Source organism: Podarcis pityusensis, assembly GCF_964106645.2.
Source record: "Podarcis pityusensis genome assembly, chromosome: 1".
Lineage (NCBI taxonomy): Eukaryota > Metazoa > Chordata > Lepidosauria > Squamata > Lacertidae > Podarcis > Podarcis pityusensis.
The window spans coordinates 4,977,265-5,002,654 of NC_138028.1; the positions used below are offsets into that span (position 1 = coordinate 4,977,265).

At 47.6% G+C, this 25,390-nt stretch overlaps 1 protein-coding gene across 7 annotated transcripts in view; it reads right to left on the bottom strand.

Annotated features, from left to right (window-relative positions):
• The window catches only part of LOC308476643 (maestro heat-like repeat-containing protein family member 2B), a 94,883-nt gene that overhangs the window by 26,822 nt on the left and 42,671 nt on the right, over positions 1 to 25,390 (bottom strand). For 6 of the 7 annotated variants that reach the window (XR_013986022.1, XR_013986023.1, XM_081004389.1 and 3 more), the window contains exons 22-29: positions 20,596 to 20,622; positions 19,837 to 19,959; positions 18,790 to 18,869; positions 18,331 to 18,457; positions 9,749 to 9,844; positions 8,383 to 8,484; positions 6,051 to 6,174; positions 1,241 to 1,350 (exon numbers count right to left, since the gene is read on the bottom strand). Coding sequence is in view for 5 of the 7 variants with exons in the window: in XM_081004389.1 (XP_080860515.1) it covers positions 1,241 to 1,350; positions 6,051 to 6,174; positions 8,383 to 8,484; positions 9,749 to 9,844; positions 18,331 to 18,457; positions 18,790 to 18,869; positions 19,837 to 19,959; positions 20,596 to 20,622 (789 nt within the window). In the remaining 2 variants the exon portion in view is untranslated. The remainder of the gene's footprint in view (positions 1 to 1,240; positions 1,351 to 6,050; positions 6,175 to 8,382; positions 8,485 to 9,748; positions 9,845 to 18,330; positions 18,458 to 18,789; positions 18,870 to 19,836; positions 19,960 to 20,595; positions 20,623 to 25,390) is intronic. The other variant, XM_081004391.1, reaches the window with a different exon arrangement.

Consider the following 25,390-nt stretch of genomic DNA (forward strand, 5'->3'; position numbering starts at 1 on the left):
ACTCCCTTGAAGGTGGTGGGTTTGTTAGGATATTTCCGTTCCACCTTAAAAGGGAGCAGGCTTTGTGAGTCACAGAGTCTGCGCATTTCCTGTTCACAGGAAGTTTATGTTTTCTATTGCTTTCGTTTCTCTCTCGGTGTTGGAGACACTGAAGCAGGCAGTCATGTTTTTATTTGTTCTGATCAACGCAGAATAAACTTGTAAATAATGCTCTCCTGAGTGCGACTTCTGCTGTGCATTATCTGCTGATAGAGAGTGTGCATCGGCTCTAGAATGTGGCAGGCTATTTCTGGAGCTCATGTCGCTAATTGCTGATACTGCGTGCCTACGGGAGATCGACGGACGTCCGGACACGGCTTGGGGGCCATGATGGACTTTGTCTCCCTGGCAGTATCCCAACAGGGTTATCCTTTGCTGGAGATTTTAAAACAGAGCTTGGATGGAAATCTGTTGCGGATTCTTCATCTCTGATTCCTGCATTTCTGGGGGTTGGACTTAATAATAATAATAATAATAATAATAATAATAATAATTTATACCCCGCCCTCCCCAGCCAAGACCGGGCTCAGGGAGGCTAACACCCAATATAAAAAAATTCCTTCCTGTAGCACCTTAAAGACCAACTAAGTTAGTTCTTGGTATAAGCTTTCGTGTGCATGCACACTTCTTCAGATACACATCTGTAACTGAACCCAATATAAAAACAATTGATTGAAATACAACTTAAAAACAAGATTAAAATACAACCTTAAAACATTAAAATGCAGCCTCATTTCAGTGGAAACTCAAATCAAAAACTTTTTTGGGGATGAAAATGTCAAATCTTCACCAAGACCAAGTATCCAGACTGGTCTTACATGGGCCAGAAAAAAGCCAGGAAAGTCCCCAAATAGGAGTTCCATCACAGAAGGAGAAAGGAAAAAGGAAAGAGGGGGAGGGATCAAGTTGATTCCAAGCCAAAGGCCAGGCGGAACAACTCTGTCTTATAGGCCCTGCGGAAAGAAATCAGATCCTGCAGGGCCCTGGTCTCATGAGACAGAGTGTTCCACCAGGCCGGGGACAGCATTGAAAAGGCCCTGGCTCTGGTTGAGGCTAATCTGACTTCCTTAGGGCCCGGGACCTCTAGGGTGTTGCTATTTATGGACCTTAAGATGGTCCTTGGGGTCCCTTCCAACTCTGTAGTTCTGTGATTTAATGAAATCTGGTCCACAGATGTTACCCAAATGATTGGGAAATTCACCTTGGCCATTCTGCATGAAGCTTCGAATAGAGCGCGGGGGACCTCTTCCTTCAGGTCATGACAGGCAGCCAGCATTTCTTTTTCCTCCTCTGCTGTGACTTTTGACTGAGCTGGGAAAGAAAAGGCAAGAAGGGAGTGTTAGGATATAGTTCCGTTCCACCTTCAAAGGAACAGGCATGACTGTTGTGTGTCACATGCCTGTTTACTTCCAGCACAGTCTGCTGGGAACTTCCATTTGTATATTGCTTTTGCTATACTGCTGTGTGCTTGGACACGAAGGGAAGCAGACATGCTTTTTCTTTCTTCCTGAACTATGCTGAATAAACGCCTGGAAATAATGCTTACACATGTCTCTGTCCGCCACTTCCGTTGTGAGAAGTTCTTCACTCTGCATGTTGCGTGGCGAGTTCCCTCTTGGGCAAAAAAAATGAGAGGCACAAATACAAGATGGGTGACACCTGGCTTGAGAGCAGTACATGTGAAAAGGATCTAGGAGTCTTGGTTGACCACAAACTTGACATGAGCCAACAGTGTGACGCGGCAGCTAAAAAAGCCAATGCAATTCTGGGCCGCATCAATAGGAGTATAGCATCTAGATCAAGGGAAGTAATAGTGCCACTGTATTCTGCTCTGGTCAGACCTCACCTGGAGTACTGTGTCCAGTTCTGGGCACCACAGTTCAAGAAGGACACTGACAAACTGGAACATGTCCAGAGGAGGGCAACCAAAATGGTCAAAGGCCTGGAAACGATGCCTTATGAGGAACGGCTAAGGGAGCTGGGCACGTTTAGCCTGGAGAAGAGGAGGTTAAGGGGTGATATGATAGCCACGTTCAAATATATAAAAGGATGTCACATAGAGGAGGGAGAAAGGTTGTTTTCTGCTGCTCCAGAGAAGCGGACACGGAGCAATGGATCCAAACTACAAGAAAGAAGATTCCACCTAAACATTAGGAAGAACTTCCTGACAGTAAGAGCTGTTTGACAGTGGAATTTGCTGCCAAGGAGTGTGGTGGAGTCTCCTTCTTTGGAGGTCTTTAAGCAGAGGCTTGACAACCATATGTCAGGAGTGCTCTGATGGTGTTTCCTGCTTGGCAGGGGGTTGGACTCGATGGCCCTTGTGGTCTCTTCCAACTCTAGGATTCTATGACTAGAGCGTGCCAAGGCTCTAAAGGTATCTGAGGCTTGTGTCGCTGTTTGCATGTTGTGTGGCGAGTTCCCACCTCCCCCCCGGTGGAAATAAAGACACATGACACAAATATTTAGGTTAATGGGCAAAAAATGGCCACAACTTTATTGGTTACAGGAATGAGCAGTATTGGTTTAGGCATTGGTCCTAACCGACTATCCGGCTTCAGCCCGATTGCTTGAAGACCGGGAAGGGTTAACCACCAATAGGGGGAGTCCTGCTGATGCACATCAACTAGGAACTCCCCCGGGGTCACCGCTCGGGGGGGTGCCTTAGGCCCTCACCTCCCCAGGCTTCGGACAGGGCCACGCCCCCCGGAATCCTTTACCGGACTACCCTTCGATATTCGGAGGAGATGATGGCGCTTCCTCCCCCCCTTCATCTACATGACAATATCCCTACCAATGCCTAACTGCCAATGCCGAGGAAGTTGTGACAATTTGCTACGAGGTGGGCAAAAAACCAAGTTTGCCAAGTGGAAAAAATTCCTACCAGGCCCCTTAACGGTGACCAACCAAGGTCCATAGCAAGGTCAAAAGGAAAACCTAAAGGGGGGGTGGCGGCAAAAGAGGGAGCTCCCTGGCCGCGCCAGTGTGATATCGCGCAAGCTGGCCAGGGGATGACGCGGCCAGGGGTCCCCTCAACCGTGTGGAGGCTGAGAGCCAGCCCCTGCGCACGTGGAGAGGGCGTGAAGCCCACAACTCCACCTCCTCTCAAGTTCGGAAGTGGTTTTCCGAGGACTGGAGATCATCCGGCTTCCGGCCGGTGGCTGGAGCCAGCTGGGGGCCTGCCAAATGGCCCCGTCTCCCCGGCAGCGTCCCAACAGGGAGGGGAGAGAGAGAATAACCATGGATCTATTTCCTGACCAGTTCATTTCAGGCTGGATAGATTTTGTTGCAAGGAGGCATGCTATGATTCTATGGTTTTAGTCTGGCCAATTATGGGTTAAGAGTCCCGAATAGCTGGCTTCTGTTTCTTCGGTAGCAGCTTAAGAAAGGTGAGAACCTCATGGTTTCCTTGTGTGAGATAGTCATCAGAGCTTGGGGAAGGCTGAGATTCCTGCCTTGCAGGGGGTTGGAATAGATGACCCTCGAGGTCGATTCCAACTATACAATTCTATGATCCTATGAAGGTTACACCTCCCGCTCAGCTGACAGGTGGAAGCATTTATTATTATTATTATTATTATTATTATTTTGGTGAAAAAAATTCTTTATTGAAACTCATTAATATCATTACAGATTTAACTTCACACATACACATGCATACAAAGAAAAATACATATTCTTAAATTAATTTACCATATGGTGTTAATTTAAACTTCTAGTTCCACTTAGATTTCAACTAAGCTAAGATGAAATAATATTACATAAAATAAAGTAACATATAACAAAATAAAGTAAAATAAAGTAAATGTAGACTTCCCATCATTTCCCGATATTGTTGACCTTTATGATTTTGAATGTACTTATAATTATTACCTTACATTTAATATACTTTCTAATACTTTCTTACAACATATCGTACCGATTTTCCTTTATTTCTTGATATTTTTCATACACAAGGGGCATTCAAACACTGCCATAGATAATATGTCGCTGTTTCCCCCCCGTAAGTATCTCTTAAACATTTCCCATTTTTGAGAAAATAATTGTTTTGTGTTACTTCAAACTATTTGTTAATTGAGCCATTTCCACAAAGTCTAATAATTTATTTTGCCATTCCGTTAGTGTTGGTATCTTCCCCCCTTCCAATTAGATGCTATTAATAGACAGGCGACCGCTGTTGCATATAAAAAGATTATATAATAATAATTTAATCTTTCTGTTTTACTATGTAAAGTACTCATTTTGTAGCGCCCCCATGGTGGGGCGCTACATTCACGAAGATGCGAAGGGCCAATGTGTGAATGTAGCGCCCCACCATGGGGGCGCTACAATTTTTACATCCTTAAGATATCAATGGCTTCCCTTCTTCTCTTTCCATGGTTCATTTTACATATCACAAATCCCTGCTCTCTTACCACGGTTGAATGAAAGTATTTTTAAACATTTTTTTCAATTCATTATGGATCATTTCCCAATATTCTTTTACCCTTTTAAAAGTCCACCACATGTGAAAGAACTTCCTTCCACCTCTTTGCATCTCCAGCAGTTATCTGATTCAGTCTTATACGTCTTAGCAAGCCTACTTGGAGTTAAATACCACCTGTAAATAATTTTCAAGTAGTTTTCCTTCAAAGGATAACATGTTGTTGTTGTTATTATTATTATTAACCCAGAAGCAGGTCCCCTCCTCTGGTTTCCAGCCACAGGTCTACAGAAGCATTTCTGCCTCCAGCTGTCCAAAAAGAGCACAACTGTCATGGCTAGCAGCCAATGTTCTCTTTTCTTAAAAAATGTTTTGGGGTACCTGCATTTTGACTCAAGAAAATCACCATTTTATACCTTATTTTTCGCTCCCTAAGACGCACTTTTGTCCTCCTTAAAAGTAAGGGGAATTGTCCGTGTGTCTTACGGAGCGAATGCACTGGACAGCAGAGGGATCTGTAAGGTTACCAGGGGGTTACTCGAGAGCAATCAGGCAAATGCCTCCCTGGTCGGCTGTAAAGCCTCGTTATTGGTGCCCAAAACCCTTCACCATGCAGAGTGCCACTATTCCGTGGCTGGCTCATTCACTGGCAGAAACCGTCAGTGGGCGGTCCTTAAACCTTCCGCAGCAGAGTAGTTTCTTGACGCCCAATCTGCGCTTTCCCTCTCGGCGCGAAAGCCTACTGCGCAAGGAGGGCGTGGGTAACGGAGGACATCTCTCCTCCCCGCTTTGCCCAGGCAAGGTGTCCTGGCACCGCCTCGCCTCCTCCGAGCCCTGAAGCTCCTCTCCACTGGAGGCGTGGTTACTCTCCTCTGCTGAGGTGGTGCTGCTTCCCATGATCTTTGGGGGCTCTCTGCAATCCATCCGGCTTTTCCCCTCTCCCCCCTGAGCCGATGGCAGCTCCCTGACAGAATCCCTTGGCTGCCACTGCAGTTGCGAGCTGAGGGATACCTCCGCAGTCAGAGCCATGGCTCCTGTCAGTCCAGCTCTTGCTGGCTTTACAGCGAGGCGGGAGGAGGGATGGATGGGAGCCACGGATCTCCTCCTGCCTCTCTGTAAAGCAAGCAAAGCACCTGTCCCGATGTCTCCTCCTCCTCTTCTCGCTCTGGGATGGAGCAAGCAAAGTGAGAGCTGCGCAAAACTGGACAGAAGCCATGTAAGCGGCTCTCGCTTTGTTTGCTTGCTTCGAAGCAAGAAAAGCGAGAGCCGCTTACACGCTCTGCACAGAATATTTTTTTCTTGTTTTCCTCCTCTAAAAACTGGGTGCGTCTTATGGTCAGGTGCGTCTTATGGAGCAAAAACTGTGGCAGTTCAAATCGGAAAAAATACAGTAAATGGACAAAAGTACAAAGATTCACAAAATGTTTAGGGGTATGTGTACCCCCAGAAAAAACGATTGCTAGTAGTTATCGATAGCCCTCTCCTCCATTAAACTAAATTGATCACTCAACCAGTCATCCAACCAACCAACCAATCAGAAAGGGGAGTGAAGGTTGGGAGTTCACACTGCCCCCGTTCAAAACATCCTCACCTTGTATGTGCAAAAGGCAAGTAATGCACTGGGCAGCCCACTGCCGGCATCTGATGGAGCCATCACAGGTGTAGGGGGCAAGGAATGCCACCAGTGACCCAAATTGCTGGAAATTTTCTCCATCCTACAGAAAAAGAAAGATTTTTAAAAATCTGTTCATTTGAGCCTGTCTGATCTTTATGACCTGCAACAGAGGCGGGGGTCTTTGGGGTGTGTGTGTTAGTGTTAGGATTCTTTCCCCGTGTTGCAGTCATGGGATTGTTTACATCACATGATGGTGTATGTTTTCATTCCACATTGTGGGAAGTGAAGGAGATAGGATGTTTTTATTACTGTGTTGTAGGACATGTGTCCTTTTGTTCTCTCTCTTTGCTGTCTGATGCTGAAGAGGAAGGAGCTGAGTCAAGATGCTCCGAGTGTGTACCGTACTTTTCGTTCTATAAGACGCACCCAACCATAAGACGAAGGGGAGGAAAACAAGAAACAAGAAGCCTCCTGAGCGAAGAGGGAGTGCTCCTCCATCTTCGCTCAGGAGGCTTTGGGGGGCTATCCCTGAAGCCAGGAGAGCAAGCGGGATCAGTGCGCACCGATCCCTCTTGCCCTCCTGGCTTCAGCAAAAGAAAGCCTCCTGGCTTTCCCCCGACCTTCCGCAAGAGCTGCTTGCTCTTTAAAGGGAGCGCGGCTCTTGCAGCTTTTCTGGGAGGCGGGGGAAAGGACAGAGCCACACACTCTGTCCCTTCACCCACCTCTCACAAAAGCCAGGGATAGCTGCGCAAAGCCTCTGCAGGGCAGCGGGATGAAGGCTCCCCACTGCCCTGTGGAGGCTTCACACGGCTAAGCCAAAAGCTAGAACAGTGAGAGGGAGCGATGCGCAGTGCTCCCTCTCGCGGTTCTGGCTTCTGGGAGAGCACACAAAGCCTGCATTCGCTCCATAAGACGCACACACATTTCCCCTTATTTTTTAGGAGGGGAAAAGTGTGTCTTATAGAGCGAAAAATACGGTCTATGTAAATAAACGTAGTTTAGCCGAAAAGCTGCGCTACTGAGTCTGAACACTGACTGCCTACACTCTGCTGATCCTGAAGTGTGCTGATGCTCTTGGTATCAGTTGCTGTGATGTTTGGGCTGGAAAAAGCTTTTGAAGCTCCCGAACGACTGACCAGGTGGAAGAGAACATGCCAGTTGAGCATGTGTCTCTGCGGGATGCCTACTCGTGTGTAGGACCTCCTGACAGGGGGTCCCCCCTCCATGCCACTTGTGAGATGGATGGTGACCAGGGCTGGGGAGAAATCTGATTCTGATTGACTTTCAACGAGGAGCTACTTGATTTGCCCCTCTCGAATGAATGCGTGAACTTTCATAAGTCACCCTTCTCTCAATTTTGCACTGAAATTATCTGCCCAAATTATGTGTACAAGCGTGGAAACATTAGGGGGAAGTGAGTGCAAACATGGACATATCAGTGAAAGTAGCAGGGAAAATGTATTATATATTTTTTTGGTGGGGGGTAGAAATCCTTGCAAAAATGTGTACATTCAGAGCCGTTCGCAATTCGTTTCTGCGAGTGTTTTAAGTCATTTTTAAGATTACATTTTAATGGTGTTGCTTACAGATAATAATAATAATAATAATAATAATAATAATAATAATAATAATCTTTATATATACCCTGCCCTCCCCAGCCAAGGCCGGGCTCAGGGCGGCAAACAAGCAATAATAAAAACAAGTTGAATGAATACAACTTAAAAACAAGATTAAAATACAACAATTAAAATATTGAAACATTAAAATATTAAAATGCAGCCTCATCACAGGAGGAGAAAGAAAAAAGGAAAAAGAAAGAGGGGGAGGGAATCAAATTGGCTCCAAGCCAAAGGCCAGGTGGGACAACTCTGTCGTACAGGCCCTGTGGAAAGAAATCAGATCCTGCAGGGCCCTGGTCTCATAAAGCAGAGCATTCCACTAGGCCGGGGCCAGTGTTGAAAAGGCCCTGGCTCTGGTTGAAGCTAATCTAACTTCCTTAGGGCCCGGGACCACTAGGGTGTTGCTATTTATGGACCTTGAGGCTCTCCGCGGGGCATACCAGGAGAGGTAGGTACGAGGGTCCTGGGTTGTGAAGGGCTTTAAAGGTCAAAACTAGCACCTTAAATCTGACCCTGTACTCCACCGGGAGCCAGTGCAGCTGGAAAAGCACTGGGTGAATATGCTCCCATGGCAGAGACCCCGTGAGGAGCCTCACTGCAGCATTCTGCACCCACTGAAGTTTCTGGGATAGTGGGCAGAGATGTGCAGACTGAGCAGATGGCAAGCAGGTGAAGAGAAGGAAACTCACGGGGAGCTGAAAGTTCTCCTGGAAGGCAGCGAGGGTCTGGGAGCTTGCCTGCAGCGCTCTCTCCCTGCTACAGTCCGATACAGTGAACCAGGGGTCTATGAGCTGTTGGCGGAGCAGGAAGGCAAATGCAACTGATATTAGAAAATCTATTTTTGTTAAATTCCTATCCTGCCCTTCATCTGACAATCACAGGGCAGTTTGCAATATAAAAACACTGCCAATTTTGTCCACCTCATTAGCTATGGCTATTCTCACACGGCCTTGCCACCGTGATGTTGTCGTTGGAATTCTACTCAATATTGATCCAGAGCAGATTCCAACATATAGTTAGTTAGCAGAGTAAAAGCTTAAACAAGTTGCAGGATTCCCAAAAAATAGATCAGAGGCAATTGAATTTCATCCAGCAGAGCTTTACTGCTACTGAGGGCAAATGAGCATAATGGTCACAGGTCCAATACATTCAGGATTGGCGCTGTACATAAGAAATCCAGTTGCAGCAGACTTAACTTAAACTTACAATAACTAATAATACAGTCACATCTCGTGTTGTGGCCGCTTCATGTTGCATCTTTTTGTGTTACGTCCCGCGGCAAACTGGAAGTACCGGAATGGGTTACTTCCGGGTTTTGCCACTCGCGCATGCGCAGAAGTGCTAAATCGCGCTTCCCGCATGCACAGAAGACCAAATCGCACTGCGCGCCTGCGCAGATGCAGTGTTTTAAGTTGTGGGCATTTCACATGACGGACGGGCTTCTGGAACAGATCGCGTCCGTAACACGAGGTACCACTGTAAGTCTAAAACCTTAACGCTAAACATAGTATGTACAGAACACCACACCAGAAGGAAAAGAGATAGAAAGTGAAAGTGACACCCGGGCTCCTTCTGGCCTTACTTTTATAGTCAGCATGACCTCGACAGAAAGAGATAAGAAAACCAGTTTAAACCAGCTGTGCTCAGCTTCTCTGAAGAAATAACCCAAACATCCTGAAGTTTCTTTCACACAGAGAAGCTTCCAGAAGCTTCCAGAACCCTCTTGAATTAAGTAGAATAGGAAAAATCTCTACACATCAGATCAAGACTTTCTGCACTAAGAAATGCAAACTGACAGATGTATGCGTTGGTAACCTTGCAGAAAGACGACTGCAATGTTCTCTGTGTGAGTATCCCCTGGAAGACAGTCTGAAAGCTAAAATAAAAATGGCAATTCATTCCTGAGTGGATTTGGCAGAGCAGGAACACCTGTGAAGGCAGGGAAGTCGTGGGGGAGGCCTTTTAAGCATCTCCAGCTGCCTGAAAAGGTCTCTAAATTGGTTGCCTAATCCAAACCAATGAACGCCAATAGAGAAAGTTTCTCCTGCGGCTCACCTGGAACATCTCGACCATCAGCTCAGGTGTTGGGTGGTCCTCTACGATGCTTGTCACGAGTTTCCTGAGGGCGTCCATGGAGCAAGAGTACAGGGACTGAAAGCACAATGCAAGTAGGGAGATCAGAAGGCCAAGCTAGATGGGACGTCTGGAGATCCATGACTGGATTAAAAATGCTCTAATAAGCAGCTGCAGAGGTCCAGTCGGGACATAGGACTCTGCCTTGCACTGACTCAGACACTGGGTCCATTTATCTCAGTATTGTTCAATCAATAGCAGCTCCCCAAGGTTTCAGACAGGAGCCATCCTTTCCCCCGAAATATTTTATTGTTTTCACTTATTTCTGCAAGAAGCAACCATCAGTCTTCAACAATCCCACCCACCCCAGCAGAAGCGCCAAATGGCTATATAATTTCGTTTAACGTTTAAGTCATTTCAGTTTTATCATTCCATAAGTCCTTGGAGGCCTATAACCAGTGTTTTTTGGGGGTTTGTTAAAGGGAAAAATGTTGCCGGTACTCACCATGAAGTTGGTACAGAAAGTGGCACACTTTTATTTTTTATTAAAAAAACTATCAAAAATAAAATGATTGCAGATCACCAGCAGTTCGCGGTCATACACCGTATAGTTTTGCTCCGACTTGCTCAGCTTCCTCGAGAAAAAGGCACACGGCTTCCAGTCCTGCTTGCCCCCCCCCCGGCTGCAAAAGTACCGCCCCAATGGCTCGGTCGGACGCGTCGGTCTCTAGCCTCATGGGCTTCTCCAGATTAACGTGCAGGAGCTGCTCTTCCGAAGCGAACGCCTTCTTCAGTCTTTCAAAGGATTGCTGGGCACTTTCTGTCCAGGCGAACTTCCTTTTGCTACTGAGACAATCTGTGATGGGCGCCGTCAAGTGGGCGAAGTTCTTGATGAACTTCCTGTAGAAGTTGCTGAACCCTAGGAACCTCTGCACGTCCTTCCGGGTTTTGGGAGCCTTCCACTCCAGCACTGCCTGCACCTTGCTTGGGTCCATAGCTAGTCCCTTGTCTGACAAATTGTACCCCAGAAACTCGACCTCTCTGGTGTGAAATTGGCATTTTTCCAGCTTGACCCACAACTGGTGCTTCTGCAGCCTCTTTAGTACTTCCCTGACGTCTCTGACATGTTGCTTCTCATTGTCTGAATAGATTAAGACGTCGTCCAAGAAGGCTACGCAGTTCTTGTACAGCAGGGGCCCCAACACGTGGTGCATGAATGCTTGAAAGCAGGCAGAGCCCGATTGTAATCCAAATGGCATGACTAAGTACTCAAAAGCCCCCAGGGGGGTGAACATGGTGGTTTTCCATTCGTCCCCCTCCCTTACCCTGATCAAATTGTACGCTCCCCTGAGGTCCAGCTTGGTAAAAAAAATTCCCCTGCCTCACCCTTGTTAAAATGTCGTCAATCCTGGGCATTGGGAAGGTCATGGGTTCTGATACCAGGTTTAACTCCCGGTAATCTACGACTAATCTGGGCTGATTAGTCCCTTTTTTGTCCACAAAGAACACCGGACTGCCCCCCACCGCCTTTGATTCCCTTATGAACCCCCTCTTCAGGTTCTTGTCAATAAACTGCCGTAACTCCTGCATCTCCCGGTCCGACATGGCATACAGCTTACCCACAGGCAGCTGAGCCCCTGGGAGTAAGCTGATTTGGCAGTCAAAGGGCCTATGGGGGGGTAGTCTGTCCACCTCCTTCTCGCTGAAGAGTTCCTTTAGGTCAGCGTATGGTGGTGGCACCTCTCCCTTTGTTTCCACCGCCATCCCAGCCACCCTGGCCACTGTCATTCTTGGGGTCCCCCCCCCCCCAGACTGTTGGGAAAAAGCACCAAGGCAAAAGCCAGCTCCAGATGGCTGGAATGCAAAACAGTGCAGATGTACTGTTGGAGAAAAGGTGGAGCCTATTCTCTGTACTGAGCACCGGATGTTAGCTCAGTGTGTCATCTGACCTGTACTGGAAGTACAGGGGAGGAGTGTGTGACTCTTCTGATGGAGTCTGAAGGGAACAGTCACATTTCTATGTACTGTTGAGTGACAGGAATAAAACATGTAGAAAGGACTCCTGTCTGTCTTTCTTCCCCTCCCTGGGGGAGTGCAGGGAGGGAGAGAAGGAGGAGGGTGTGTCCTGCTCACGATTGAGGAGGATCGCCGGTTTGTTTACCTAGCCTGCCGGAGGTCGCAGACGGACGGTAAACATCCAGTATCTCGCTCAATTGCCTCGGGGGAGGCCAGGTACCTCTGCCTGTGGGCTGGTGATACTGACATATGGCAGCCTTCGGATGGTTGCGATTCATCGGACATCTGCATGAGAGGCTGGTGGATTGTCCTCCTCTGCTCCAAGGGAGAAGGCAAGCGTCTGAAAGAAGCCAGAGGCTCCACAGACAGCTGGTGGAAAGAAGAGGTGTTTTCCAAGCAACGGAGCTCAAGGTATGCTGCATTTCGGGCTAAAAGTGTGAACGCAGGAAGATTAATTCCCTGGTTCACGGAGCTGCGTTTCAAAGAAAACAAAAGCTCCGGAGGAAGAGGCCTGCATTCCACAAATTCTTGTGGTTAAGATAAGATGTCCTATTGAAATGCATTGTTGCTAGGTAACGGAAAGTTGGAAAGTTACTGGCAAAGGGGCTGGACTGTGATTATGAAGCCTGGGAAAGCGAAACAAAACCGGAGAATGTTTTGGCTACAAAGTTTACGTGCCCTTGGAAGGGACTTTCAATAGCAGCCAGAGTTTAGCTACCAGGTGCAAAAGGGCGTAAACAACATGCAGTTTGCCTGCCTGCGTGAAAAAGGAAAAAACAACTGTTGGATTTTACAGCTTGTTTGAAAGTAAGAGAGGCTTGGATTCAAAATGGATGCCAAGAAAGGGGGGAGACTTGCCTAACTCATCTCCCCTGACCAGAGACAGTTATTCATCAGGGTCTGGATGGATAACTACCCCAGAAGGGGTGAGCCATGATGATGCTGGCCAAGTTCCTAAGAGCTCAACAAAAGCTGAGGAGAGCTTTGACCCCAGAGGGGAGAGTGCAGGAACTGTGGCTGTAGGAACTGTTGGTGTTCCTGAACAAGGTGCAATGGGTGTTGCTGACAGGGGGAGGGAAGAACAGAGTTCAAATCTCCCCACTGATGATGCTACTGGGAAGCATGGAGTAGCATTGAGTGCTGTCCGATGCTACAATTGTGGACAGACTGGGCATCTACAGCGAAACTGTAAGAAGCCGCGCCAGTCAAGAGGAGCAAAGAGCAGCTCTACGAAGCCTGAGGCGTCAGGCAAAAGCCGTTCCAAGTGCCAGGTGAAACCTGCAAAGGCTATGATGGCGAAAGGAACCACGCCAGATGTTGGGAACTCGTTCATAATTGACACGGGCGCCACGGTTCATATGTGCCCGCACAGACAACTGTTTACGACGTTGAAGAAGCAAAGCTTCACTGTGAAACAGGCCAACGGTCAGGAGTTGGAAGCGACTGGAATTGGGACTGTGTATCTTGAGAGTCTGAACTTGACTATAAGTGATGTTTACCTGGTTCCAGAACTGAGATTTAATCTGCTGAGTGTGTCGCAGATTGCAAAGAAAGGACTGAAACTGTCCTATGATGCTAAAAGCTGCAAGATCTACAAAGATGGAGAACTGTTTCTTACTGCCAAAGAGAAAGATGGACTGTATTTGTTGACTTTTGATCAAAGTGATTACATGAAATGTAATTCTTCTGTTTCTAACGAAATCTCTCTCGCAGGTGTGACCAGTCTGAGCACCAGGAAGCTGACCAAGAAGGTCGACAGATCATTTCAGCGGGTGTATGCTGATGTGATTGGTCCTCTAGAACCATCTAGAGGCGGTGCACGATTTTACCTTTTGTGTGTGGATTGTTTCACTAATTATTCTTGGGTTTATATGATGGAGAAACCGCAAGAAACTTTAGAAAAGTTTCAGGAGTTTTGTGACAAGGTTAAAAATATGCATGATGCTAACATTGATTGTCTTTTCACAGATGAGAAGCAAATTTTTCTGTTACAGAAGTTTCAGAAGTTCCTGGATGGAAAAGGGATAGACCACAAAGTTGCAGTCTCGCAAGAAGCGTGGAACAGGGGGGTCTGTGTAAGAGTGAACAAAGAATTGCAAAAGGGGATGAATGCACAATTGCTGAGTTCACATTTGCCACATGAATATTGGGCCGAATCGCTAGCGTCCTATCTTCATGTGTGGCTGAGAAAAGTCTCAACAGAGTTGGGATGTTCTCCTTTTGAGAAGCTGTTCAATAGAAAACCTTCTGTTGCCTATTTTAAGGTTTTCGGGTCTCATGTGAGAACAGAAGCTCCAGGTGGAGTAAAGAATGCCAGAGGCATTTTTGTGGGTTATGAAAAGGGTCTCTACAGAGTAATTTTGTCTGAATCTGGTCAAGTGATTCTCACAAAGTTCCTAGAGAGTGCTCCAAAGCAAGAGCGGATAGTACAGACATTTCCCACAGGTGGCGATTCAGATGATGATGATTTTTCTGATGTCACAGATTACAGTGGTACTGACGATGACACTGATAGCTCAGAGAGTTCAGTTGTAACAGTCATTGAGAGGAAATCTCACACAATGGATAGACCTTCACAGGTGAAGGAAGAACCACTGATAGCTACTGGTTCTCAACAGAGTCCAAAGGTTGAACCAGTGAGCACAGAGGATCAGAACCTCATACGCAGGTCTGAGAGAGTTACAAAGGGTGTACCACCAAAGAGGTACTCAAAAGAGTTTGCTAACTTAGCTGTTGCATGTGTTGCTATTGTTAACAACTCAAAGCAGGTTGGAGCAGTGTCTAAGTCAGAGACAAAGACACAACAGAGAGTAGCTAGCCAAGGTAATGCAGAAGCACTCATTCCTTGGAAGCCAGACAACCAGAGAGGTACACTGGTGAAACCAGTGGTGGGGAGTTCCAAAGGTGGAACTGAAACAACAGGGGACTGTTATATGTATAACAACTGTTTGTTCTCTTCTCTGGATAATGTTTTGCCAATTGATGCTTTTGGGGGAGGATGTTGGGAAAAAGCACCAAGGCAAAAGCCAGCTCCAGATGGCTGGAATGCAAAACAGTGCAGATGTACTGTTGGAGAAAAGGTGGAGCCTATTCTCTGTACTGAGCACCGGATGTTAGCTCAGTGTGTCATCTGACCTGTACTGGAAGTACAGGGGAGGAGTGTGTGACTCTTCTGATGGAGTCTGAAGGGAACAGTCACATTTCTATGTACTGTTGAGTGACAGGAATAAAACATGTAGAAAGGACTCCTGTCTGTCTTTCTTCCCCTTCCTGGGGGAGTGCAGGGAGGGAGAGAAGGAGGAGGGTGTGTCCTGCTCACGATTGAGGAGGATCGCCGGTTTGTTTACCTAGCCTGCCGGAGGTCGCAGACGGACGGTAAACATCCAGTATCTCGCTCAATTGCCTCGGGGGAGGCCAGGTACCTCTGCCTGTGGGCTGGTGATACTGACACAGACAGTGTTCCAAACAGTAAGCTGACCCAAAGGTGACTGACCGCTGATGCCATGACACTACTGGATCATGCAGTGCCAGCCAGCTCATTCCCAGTATTATTGGGGGTCCTGCCAGTGTGGCCACGTGAAAGGCAATGGTCTCCGTGTGCCTGGAAACCCTCATTCGCATTGGTGGGGTCTGGTGTGTCACTTCCCCTCCCAGAAGTTCCCTGCCATCGATGGTGGTCACTTGCAAGGGAAAATCCAGGGGTAGCAAGTGTATTTGGTGCTCCAAAGCGAAGTCCCTGCTGAAGAAATTGCAGGAGCTGCCCGAATCCAGCAGCCCCTCAACCTTGACTGGGTGCCCATTCGGGAGTTCTAGCACCACTGCTGTGGCTATCGCTGCCCTGGGGGGGGATCAGGCACTTCTATTGGTTGCTGGCCTGGCTGCTGGCCCCTCTGGTTGGCAGCCAGGCGTTGTCGTTTCCCTGCGCCTGCCCTTCCTCCCCCTTCTCCTCACGCCCAGCAGCCCCCACCATTCCTTGCCAGGCCTTTCTTTGAGGGCAGACCCTTGCAAAATGTCCCGGCCGTTGGCAGAGGAAACACTTCTTGGTGGTTTTCCAATCCTTCCCCTCCCTCTTGCGACCTTCACTGGAGTTTGAAACCTCGCGCGCGCCATCTATTTCCATTGGCTCAGTCGCCTGGGAAAGCTGTCTTGGTATTTCAGGAATGCGGTAGTCATGGCAACGTTCCCCTCTCACTTCGCGTTTCTCCTGAGCCCGCGCTTCCTGCCTCACTCCAATCGCAAGCACAGCCTTGGTCAGCTGATCCATCGACTGTGGGCGGGGCGCGCGGGACAGCTCGTCCTTCACCGTTGGGGACAACCCCTCCTCAAACAACATTTGAATAGGTTCAGAGTCCAGATCCCACCCGAGACGGTGGATCAACATTGCAAAGCGCGACCAGTAGTCTCTAACTGACTGGCTCCCCTGCTTGCACCCCATCAGTTCTCGCCGAGTCACACTTTGCTGGACTTCACTGGAATACATTGCATCCATCGCCTGAAAGAATTTCTTAAGGTCCTTCAAGGCATGATTTTGCGTCGCCATAAGGGGCCTGATCCATTCTCTTGCCCCATCCTCCAGATGCCCCACAATGTAGGCTACCCTTTGCTCATCGTTAACAAAGTCATCATGCTGCAGTTCCAAAGCGTACTCTATTTCCGTTCGGAACGCATTGTAGTCCTGGGGTTTCCCCCCAAACTTGTGTACCAGCCCCGGTACCTTCCTTGCGATGGGGGTGGGTCTGACCTGAACATCCTGAGCTCGTCTTTCGTCCAGCCGCGCCATCAGGAGAGCTACATGCTGTTCCAAGTCTCGGTTTCTCTCTACCAGACCTTTCACTGCAGCTGCTTGGTCCGTCTCTCCGGCTCCTCTGGTCTGGCTCATGGTGCTGCCTCTCTGGAGCTGCGCACAAGCAACGTTGGTGACTGACGGATTGCTGTAATGGATTTAGGGGTTGCTCGTGCGTAAGTTGCCGCCACTGCTGGCGATGTTACCTGGTTAAACCCTTTCTGACTGAACAGCCTCCAGCATTGTGACTGTCTCAGTCGCTGGCAGAATCCGTCAGTGGGTGTTTCTTGAACCTTTTCCAGCATAAAAGTTGTTTGACGCCAAGTCTCCTCCTACTCTCCCTGCGCGGAAGTCTTCTGCGCAGGGAGGGTGTGGGCAGCGGAGTACCCGTACTCTCTCCACTGGTCTCCAGCGAGGAGTCTTGGAGCCTCCTCTCCGATCCCCCCATCTGCCCCCCTTCTCCACTGGTGTTACGCTGATTTCCTTCCCCAGCAGATGGGCTGCCTCTCTCCCTACTGGGACCCTCTCCGGCATCCCTCTGGAGCCTTCCCTCCACCTCTAGCTCCGATGGCAGTTCCCTGACAAGGTTGATTGAAAAGCAGTGATTTTCTTGTCTGTCCGATTGTTGTGGACAGGGCTTGTCAGTTGCCCATTAACATCATGTCCCAGAATTGTGCGATCTCAAGTAGGGGTAGGTCTACACTGGTCAGTTCTAACGTTAGAAATGCGTTATAAAAATGTGACAACAGAGGGTGCTGTAGGGCAGCAATCTGTCGTCAATGGGAAATTGCATTATCAGCTATTATTATGTGCGTGTTTTTACAGCGTTTTTACAATCAATGGAGATCCAGCCTAGGTCTGCATTCCTACTTGGAGGTGCTAGAGATTTAAACTGGAAAGAGTCTGGCTGCTGGATCAGACCGAAGAGAGCTGATTTAGTCCAACATTCTGTTCTCATAGTGGCCAGCTAGCTGCCTCTTGGAAGTCTGCAAACAGGATATGAGCAGAAGAGGACTTTTGTGTCCTGTGGCTTCGAGCAACTAATGCATTTTCCCGCATTCAGTATACACAGTATGCAAATTTTTGTGTGAATTCTCGGTTGAATGACTGCACCATGAAATTTGGAGAGGTGAGAATGACTCATTCTCTCTCTCTCTTTCTGGGGGGAAGCTTGTATTAAAATGTGAGCTAAATCGAACTCCCACCCAGTGCCGGATTTACATATAAGCTAAACAAGCTATAGCTCAGGGCCCCACTCTCTTGGCCCCCCCCAAAAAAAAATTAAAGGAAAAAACCACTGGATACATTTCCAAAACATAAGATAAAAAAACAAATAAAATAAAACCTACATACAGCAACAGTGTTTTGTGTTGTGTAGGCTCCTATGATGTAAGTCGTGGGCCCCGCCTGCTAGCCTGCTCCCTCAAATATCACTGGTTTGCTCCTTTTTATATAAAGGGTGCCTACATTCTGCATGGATTGGTTGCATGGCAACATGGGCAAATGTCTTTAGATATCTATTAGGTCCATAAATGACCATATAGCACATATTCAACACACACAAAAGCGACAATTTGTTGTTGACAAAGGACAGCTGGACATATAAAGGGCCTCATAACCTTCAGTAGCTTAGGGCCTCATCAAACCTAAATCTGGCCCTGGTCCCACTCTTTGGTATGATCCGGGTAGTGGCCAATCAGATGCATCCAGGAAACCCCCATGTGGATGAGAAAAGAAGATCTGGAAATAAACTTTTGCTACCTACCTCGATCTTTAGAGCATCCCCCGCCGTCTCTTTCAGCTGCTCCAGGGAAGGAAGAGGAAACAAACTCTTGATGCTCTGATCGAGGAGATTGCGAATTTCCTCCATGGCCAAACATGGCTTCACTTTGCTGGCAGGAGGAAGGTGGACTGATAGGTCACACAGGAGAGACTTGTGGATATCTGAAGAATAGTAGGCTGGACCTCAGTTTGGTTGTGGAACATTTGCTCCCACAAGAGGGAGCGATGGCTGTTGCCAAAGTCTCTTAAACAACCCAGACAGAATCCAAAGAGGAATAGCTCAACTGATAGAACGTGAGACTCCTTAATCTCATGGGTTATGGGTTCGAGCATTGAGCAAAAGATTCCTGCATTGCAAGGGGTTGGACTAGAGGACCCTTGTGGTCCCTTTATGATTCTGTGAAAAGAAATTATGTGGAAAACGGCTAAGAAACACACCTACCTCAGGAATGCCAGGGCAGTGATGGCATGGGGACGAAGTGCAGTATTCAGAGAGTCCAGTGGTTCCTCCTTGATAAAATCCTGTGAACACAAGACGGGCAAAGGGCAAAAGGAATTGAGGGTGGGGGAAAACCCTTGAGGGGCAGAGAGATTTCCTCCACTGGCATGCCATGGCCTCTATGATTTCCAAAGGATACCAAGAAAGGATCAAACACTCTTTGCTAAGCCAGTGATTACCGTATTTTTCGCTTGATAAGATGCACCTGACCATAAGAAAAAAAAAATATTCTGAATGAAACAGTGGATGTGTGATTTTTGTGGTTCATGCTATGGCCACAGCCTCCTTTATTGCTATATTCCCTTATCTCCCTCCCCTTTCTTCTCCTTTTCTTCTAATTTCTCTCCTCATTTCTTGTTTTAGTATTCCTGTCTCCTCTCCTTGCAAGTTCGCTGTCTTTACCTCCTCCCTCCCAGGCAGCCTCCTTTATCGTTAGCGTCCCTTGTCTCCCTCCTGATCGCTTGCTGATCAGCTGCTTTGTTTCAACACCCCCTTCCCTCTTTCTAAAAAAAAATTGCACGATCTGCTTTTTGCCCCTGGACAATTCAGCTCCAGGGACCACGCATTCGCTCCATAAGAGACGCAGACATTTCCCCTTACTTTTTAGGAGGAAAAAGGTGCGTCTTACGGAGCGAAAAATACGGTAACTTACCTGAAAGGCTAAGGGACAATCAAGCCATGAGGGAAGGATACAGAGGCGACATTTTAGGAGCACCAAGGTGGATCTTGAACGGCCGCCACTGCATTTAGCTACAAAAGTACATTTGCACTACGGGGCTGACCTTTGGGAAAATAACACCGTTCTGCAAATTTGAAGCAGGAGCTGGCTGTGCACAGTGCCGATTGGCTGGGAGCCCATGATGTCATCAGGAAACCTACCCCCTTACAATCCTAGGAGAGGTTCTGAACCTTTGTTAAAAAGTTTCACGCAAAGGTCTCTCTGAGTGATGGGGGCTGCCATGGCCTCAGGCAGAATGTCAGGTTCCTCACCAACAAGATGTCCAGGAGCTCCTTTTTGCAAGTTAAGACGAAGTTCTGGAGGTCCTGGGTCTCGCATATAGCCTGGCAGATATCTGTGGTGCTCTCAACAAAGGCCAGCTTGAGATTGGAGTCCTGCGTTGCCAAAAGAAAACATGCAACCCCCCCCCCCCCAAACTATTATATTAGGAAACATTGCTCCGCAGAAACGGATATAGTATGCAAAAATGTTTATATATGGAGGAATTTTCAATAAAATTTGGGTGAATTTTCACAAAGGGGAGAGCGCTCTAGTGCTGCTTTTAGATTTTCCATTGGGGGCAGCTGTTTGGCCACAGTGAGAACGGGGTGTTGGGCTAGGTGGCGCGGGCAGCGCTGTGGTCTAAACCACCGAGCCTCTTGGGCTTGCTGATCAGAAGGTTGGCGGTTCGAATCCCTGTGACGGGGTGAGCTCCCATTGCTCTGTCCCAGTTCCTGCCAACCTAGCAGTTCGAAGCACGCCAGTGTAAGTAGATAAATAGGTACTGCTGCGGAGGGGAAGGTAAATGGTGTTTCCGTGCGCTCTGGTTTCCATCACGGTGTCCTGTTGCACCAGAAGTGGTTTAGTCCTGCTGGCCACATGACCTAAGAAGCTGTCTGTGGACAAATGCTGGCTCCCTCGGCCTGAAAGCGAGATGAGCACCGCAACCCCATAGTTGCCTTTGACTGAACTTGACTGTCCAGGGGCCCTTTACCTGTTCAAGACTCCAAGTCAGATAATCCCTTGCTCACCTTGTTCTCAATGCTGACGCCCAAAACCTGGACAAATGAAATGGACAAATTGCCTGGACAAATTGCCAAATAACAAACACAGCACAACAGTCAGCCCATTATCATCTTCTTCTATTATTACTGTTACTATTACTATTATTAAAATTTGTATACCGTCCTTCAACTGAAGTTCACAGGGCAGTACACAACATAAAAATCCAAAACGAGAAGCCAAAATACACAACGAAAACAATAATATACACAAATAAATCAATAAACCCCTTCTCACAAGCACATTTAAAAGGACATAGGTGTTTGGGTGAGCTTTCCATCCTGCCCTCCACAAAGACCTACAACGAAGGTTTCGAAGGACCTCTTAGTGCTGGTAGGGATGATAGTGTTAGGATATTTCCGTTCCACCTTAAAGGGAGCAGGCTTTGTGAGTCACAGAGTCTGCGTATTTCCTGTTTCACAGGATGTTTCTGTTGTGTCTTTGTTTTCGCTCTCTGTGTCACAGACACTGAAGCAGGCAGTCATGTGGTTTTTTTGTTCTGATCAACGCTGAATAAAACTTGTAAATAATGCTCTCCTGTGTGCATATTTCGCTGTGCATTATCTGCTGATAGAGCGTGCATGAGCTCGAGAATGTGGCAGGCTATTTCTGGAGCTCGTGTCGCTAATTGCTGATACTGTATCTACGGGAGATCGATGGAACGTCTGGCAGCCGGCTTGGGGGCCATGATGGACTTTGTCTCCCTGGCAGTATCCCAACAACAGGTTTCAGGCCCAGATTCACGGCACTTACAGGAGAGTAAGACTGCGACGGACTGCTGAGAGGTATGTGAGCAGAAATGAGGCTTTTATGTTGCCGCGGCAAAGTCTCTTTGATGTCCGGCTGGCCTAATTGGTCTGGAAGCTGTGCCTGTGGCTTCGTGATTTATGGGTGCCAAGATAAGGAGTCTCTGAAGTGAATAGGGCTCACGGCTCAAGTGAAGAGCTGGAATGGAGTTTTTCCACGCTTCTAAAGCTGCTGAGTGCCCAAATTTAAATCGGCACAATTATGAGACCTGGGCTGTGTGGTGTGAGAGTTTGCTGTGTCAGTTTGGAGTGTGGCATACTGTGTCTGAAGCCCCTCCAGTTCCTCTGACAGATAGATGGAGGGCCGAAAATTCGAAGGCCATAGACGTAATAGTCTTGTCCGTCTCTCTGGAGGAGATTAAAACGTTAGCTGGCAACACGACTGCACGTAAGATGCGGAATGCTTTGAAAGTAGCCCATCTGCCAATCATCCCAGCCCAGAGTTTGACTGCATCGGAGGTCCTGGCTGTTTCCCAAAATGTGAGTGAATGCAGGGATGCTGAGGGCACCGATTGCAAGCTGCAGGGGGAGCTGACTGTGATGTCATCCCAGGCAGCATTCCAGCCTCCAGGGGGAGCCAAGGAGTCGGCAGCTGAGAACTCTGTTTCTCGTGAGAATCAAGGTCATCGCCTTTGCAGAGGCCGGAAGGCCAGAGGTAAACAGAGACAGATACCTGCAGATGGCCCGAAGCAGAAGGGGGGTGAAGAGCCCACGCCAGTGGAAAACAAGGCTTTCTTTGCTGGCACAACTTCACCAAAGGCTAAAGGCAAGTCTGATGGCCAGGAGCAGGGGGGCAAGCAGCAAAAGCCCACGCCGGTGGAAAACAAGGTTTTGCTTGCTGCAAAAGCTGCTCCAAGGGCCAAGGCCAGATTTATTATAGATTCTGGATGCACCCGCCATGTGACAAAAGACCGGCATCTCTTTATCTCCTTTAAACCTCAAGAAGGTGAGATCCACCTGGCTGACAGAAAGACGTTGCGAATCGCAGGAGAAGGGACTGTGAGACTGGCAAGCCTGCACACAACCATTAAAGGTGTACTTTATGTTCCAGGTGCTGCAGACAACTTGCTCAGTGTCCCACAGCTGACTGGGCGTGGTTTTGAGATTTCCTTCAAGAGGAGCGTCTGTGTCATCAGGAAATGCAAAGAGGACATTTTGCATGCAAAGTTTATAGATGGATTGTTCTGTATAACTTATGATGACAATGGTGCTGTTGTGTCTAATGTTGATTCTTGTTGTGTTGCACAAACTAACAAAGTTCTTCATGCAGGATGCATTCATGATGCACACAGAAGATTTTGTCACCTGTCTTGGCAGGCGCTGGCCAAGATGCCAGGATTGGTTCAGGGTTTGAACATCAAACCCTGTAAGTTTCACATGAAATGTGTATCTTGTGCAGAGAACAAGGTGAAGGTTGCTCCAAAAGGCAAGGAGTCTAGCAGGCAGGCTTCCAAACCCTACCAGCTAGTCCACGCAGACCTGGTAGGTCCACTTGCGCCCTCTTTGGGAGGAGCAAGGTACTTCATGGTTCTGATTGATTCTTTTTCCAGGTACATTCATGTGTTTATGCTCGAGCAGAAATCACAAGCGTTTCCTAAGTTCAAGGCATTCTGTGCTTGGTTGGAGAATGTTCACGGTAAACGTATTGGCTGTCTCTTTACTGATCGGGGCGGGGAGTTCACTTCTCAGCAGTTTGAAGCTTTCCTGACTGAGAAGGGAATCCAGCATGACTTGTCAACGCCTAGATCGGCATGGATGAATGGACTTGCGGAGCGAGCAAATCAAACGTTGCTTCAAGGCCTAAAAACCTTGTTGCATGATGCCAATCTCCCTGATAAGTATTGGGGGGAGGCTTTGTCGACTTTTGTTTATACCTTTAATCGCAGACTGTCATCACCTATTGGTTGTACCCCCTACGAGAAGATGTTTGGTAAGAAACCCAACATCAAGCACATGAGAATCTTTGGTTCTGACATGCGGGTACACACCCCACAGAGCAACAAGCTTGGGAAGCCTGGGGCACATGGTTTGTTCATGGGGTACGAAAAAGGTGCATACAGGGTATGGATGACTGATTCTAAGTCCATTAAGTTCACAAAGAGTGTTGAGTACGATCCTAAGTGGGGGGAAAATGTGGAAATTTTCCAGAGTTACCCAGAGGAGGATGAAGGTGATGTGAAAAAAGCAGAGGAAGCTGAGGAAGCTGAGGATGATGATGATCAGAGTTCGGATTCCAGTTCAGTGGGCGACGCTGCTGCTGATGTCAGTGACAGTGATGACACAGCAGACTACAAAAGCACAAAGGCCTCAGTCAGACCATCTGATGCGTCTGACAATGAACTGGAAGAACCACTGTTCACCATTGGTCACTTTTCTCCTAAGAAGGAGGAGATGAGTCCAGAAGACTTGCGTCTAGTACGCAGATCTGAAAGAGCGACGAAGGGCAAACCTCCAAAGAGATTTGCTGATGAGTTTGCTAAGACAGCAACTGCTGTTCTTAGTAGCTCAGAGAAGGTGTGGGAACCTTCAAGCTTCAAAGAGGTTCAAGAGTTAACCTCTAAAGATGCTGAGCCTTGGCTTAATGCCATGAAGGCTGAAGTTGATTCCTTGAACAGGAACCAAACTTGGGAACTGGTACCGGTAGTCCCCGGAATGAGACTGGTTGGCAGCAAATGGGTCTTCAAGGCCAAGACAGACCAGAATGGCAAGGTTGTCAGACACAAAGCCAGATTGGTTGCCAGAGGTTTTTCACAGGTACCAGGACATGATTACCACGAGACCTACTCACCCACAGTCAAATATGAGAGCATTCGGCTGATGCTCAAGATTGCTGCGGAGGAGAAACTGCATGTTTCCCACCACGACATTAATACAGCTTTTTTGTACGGGATTTTGAACGAGGAGCTGTTTATGCTTCCACCTGATGGGATGCAGATACAGAAGGGAATGGTCTGTAAACTGCGGAAATCCTTATATGGTTTCAAGCAGAGTGCCAGGTGTTGGAACACAAAGCTCACTATGACATTGCTTTCTCTAGGTTTTCACCAGGGCAAAGCTGATCCATGTGTGTTTGTCAAGGAGGAGGGGCAAAACAAACTGTATTGTTTATGTTTTGTTGATGATCTTCTGATGTTTCGGAAGAATCAGGCTTTGTACCAAAGCACCCTAGCTCAGCTGAAGGAGCACTTTGACATGAAGGATCTTGGCGAGGTATTCAACTATCTTTCTCTGCAGGTGGAGAGGGACCAAGTAGGTAATTTTCTGGTACACCAAACACAGAAAATTGCTGATGTATTAACCAGGTTGAATTTGGTTGATGCAAACCCAGCAGACACACCGATGGTGACAGGTTACCAGGTAGATAGTACTGCTGAAGCGTTTTCTGACGCTACGCTATACAGATGCATTCTAGGCAAGCTGAATTTCATTGCTAGATGCTCAAGACCTGACATAGCTGTAAGTACTAACCTGCTTAGCAGACATGCTAATAATCCTACTGTTCAGGATTGGAAAGCTCTGAAGCGCATAGCCCACTATTTGAAAGGGACTTTGCACTATAGGCTGAGGTTCACCAGTCAGAAGACTGGAGGTCTTGAAATCTTTGCAGATGCTAGTTTTGGAAGTGACACCACGGATGGTACAAGCACTTCTGGAGTATGCTACATGTACAACCACTGTCTGTTTGACTGGCTGTGCAAGAAGCAGACGACAGTGAGCCTAAGTTCCTGTGAAGCAGAACTCAATGCTCTGTCATTTTCACTCATGGATTGTGAATGGTTGATGCAACTGTTTAAGGACATCAAAGTTTCTGTGAAATGTCCTATACAAGTGTATCAAGACAATAGATCCTGTTTGGCTTTGCTGAACTCAGAGAGTTGCAAGCAAAGAACCAAGTACTTGCAGATTAAGCTACATCGTGCAAGAGAGTGTATTGAGAAAGGACTCATTCAGGTGTCTT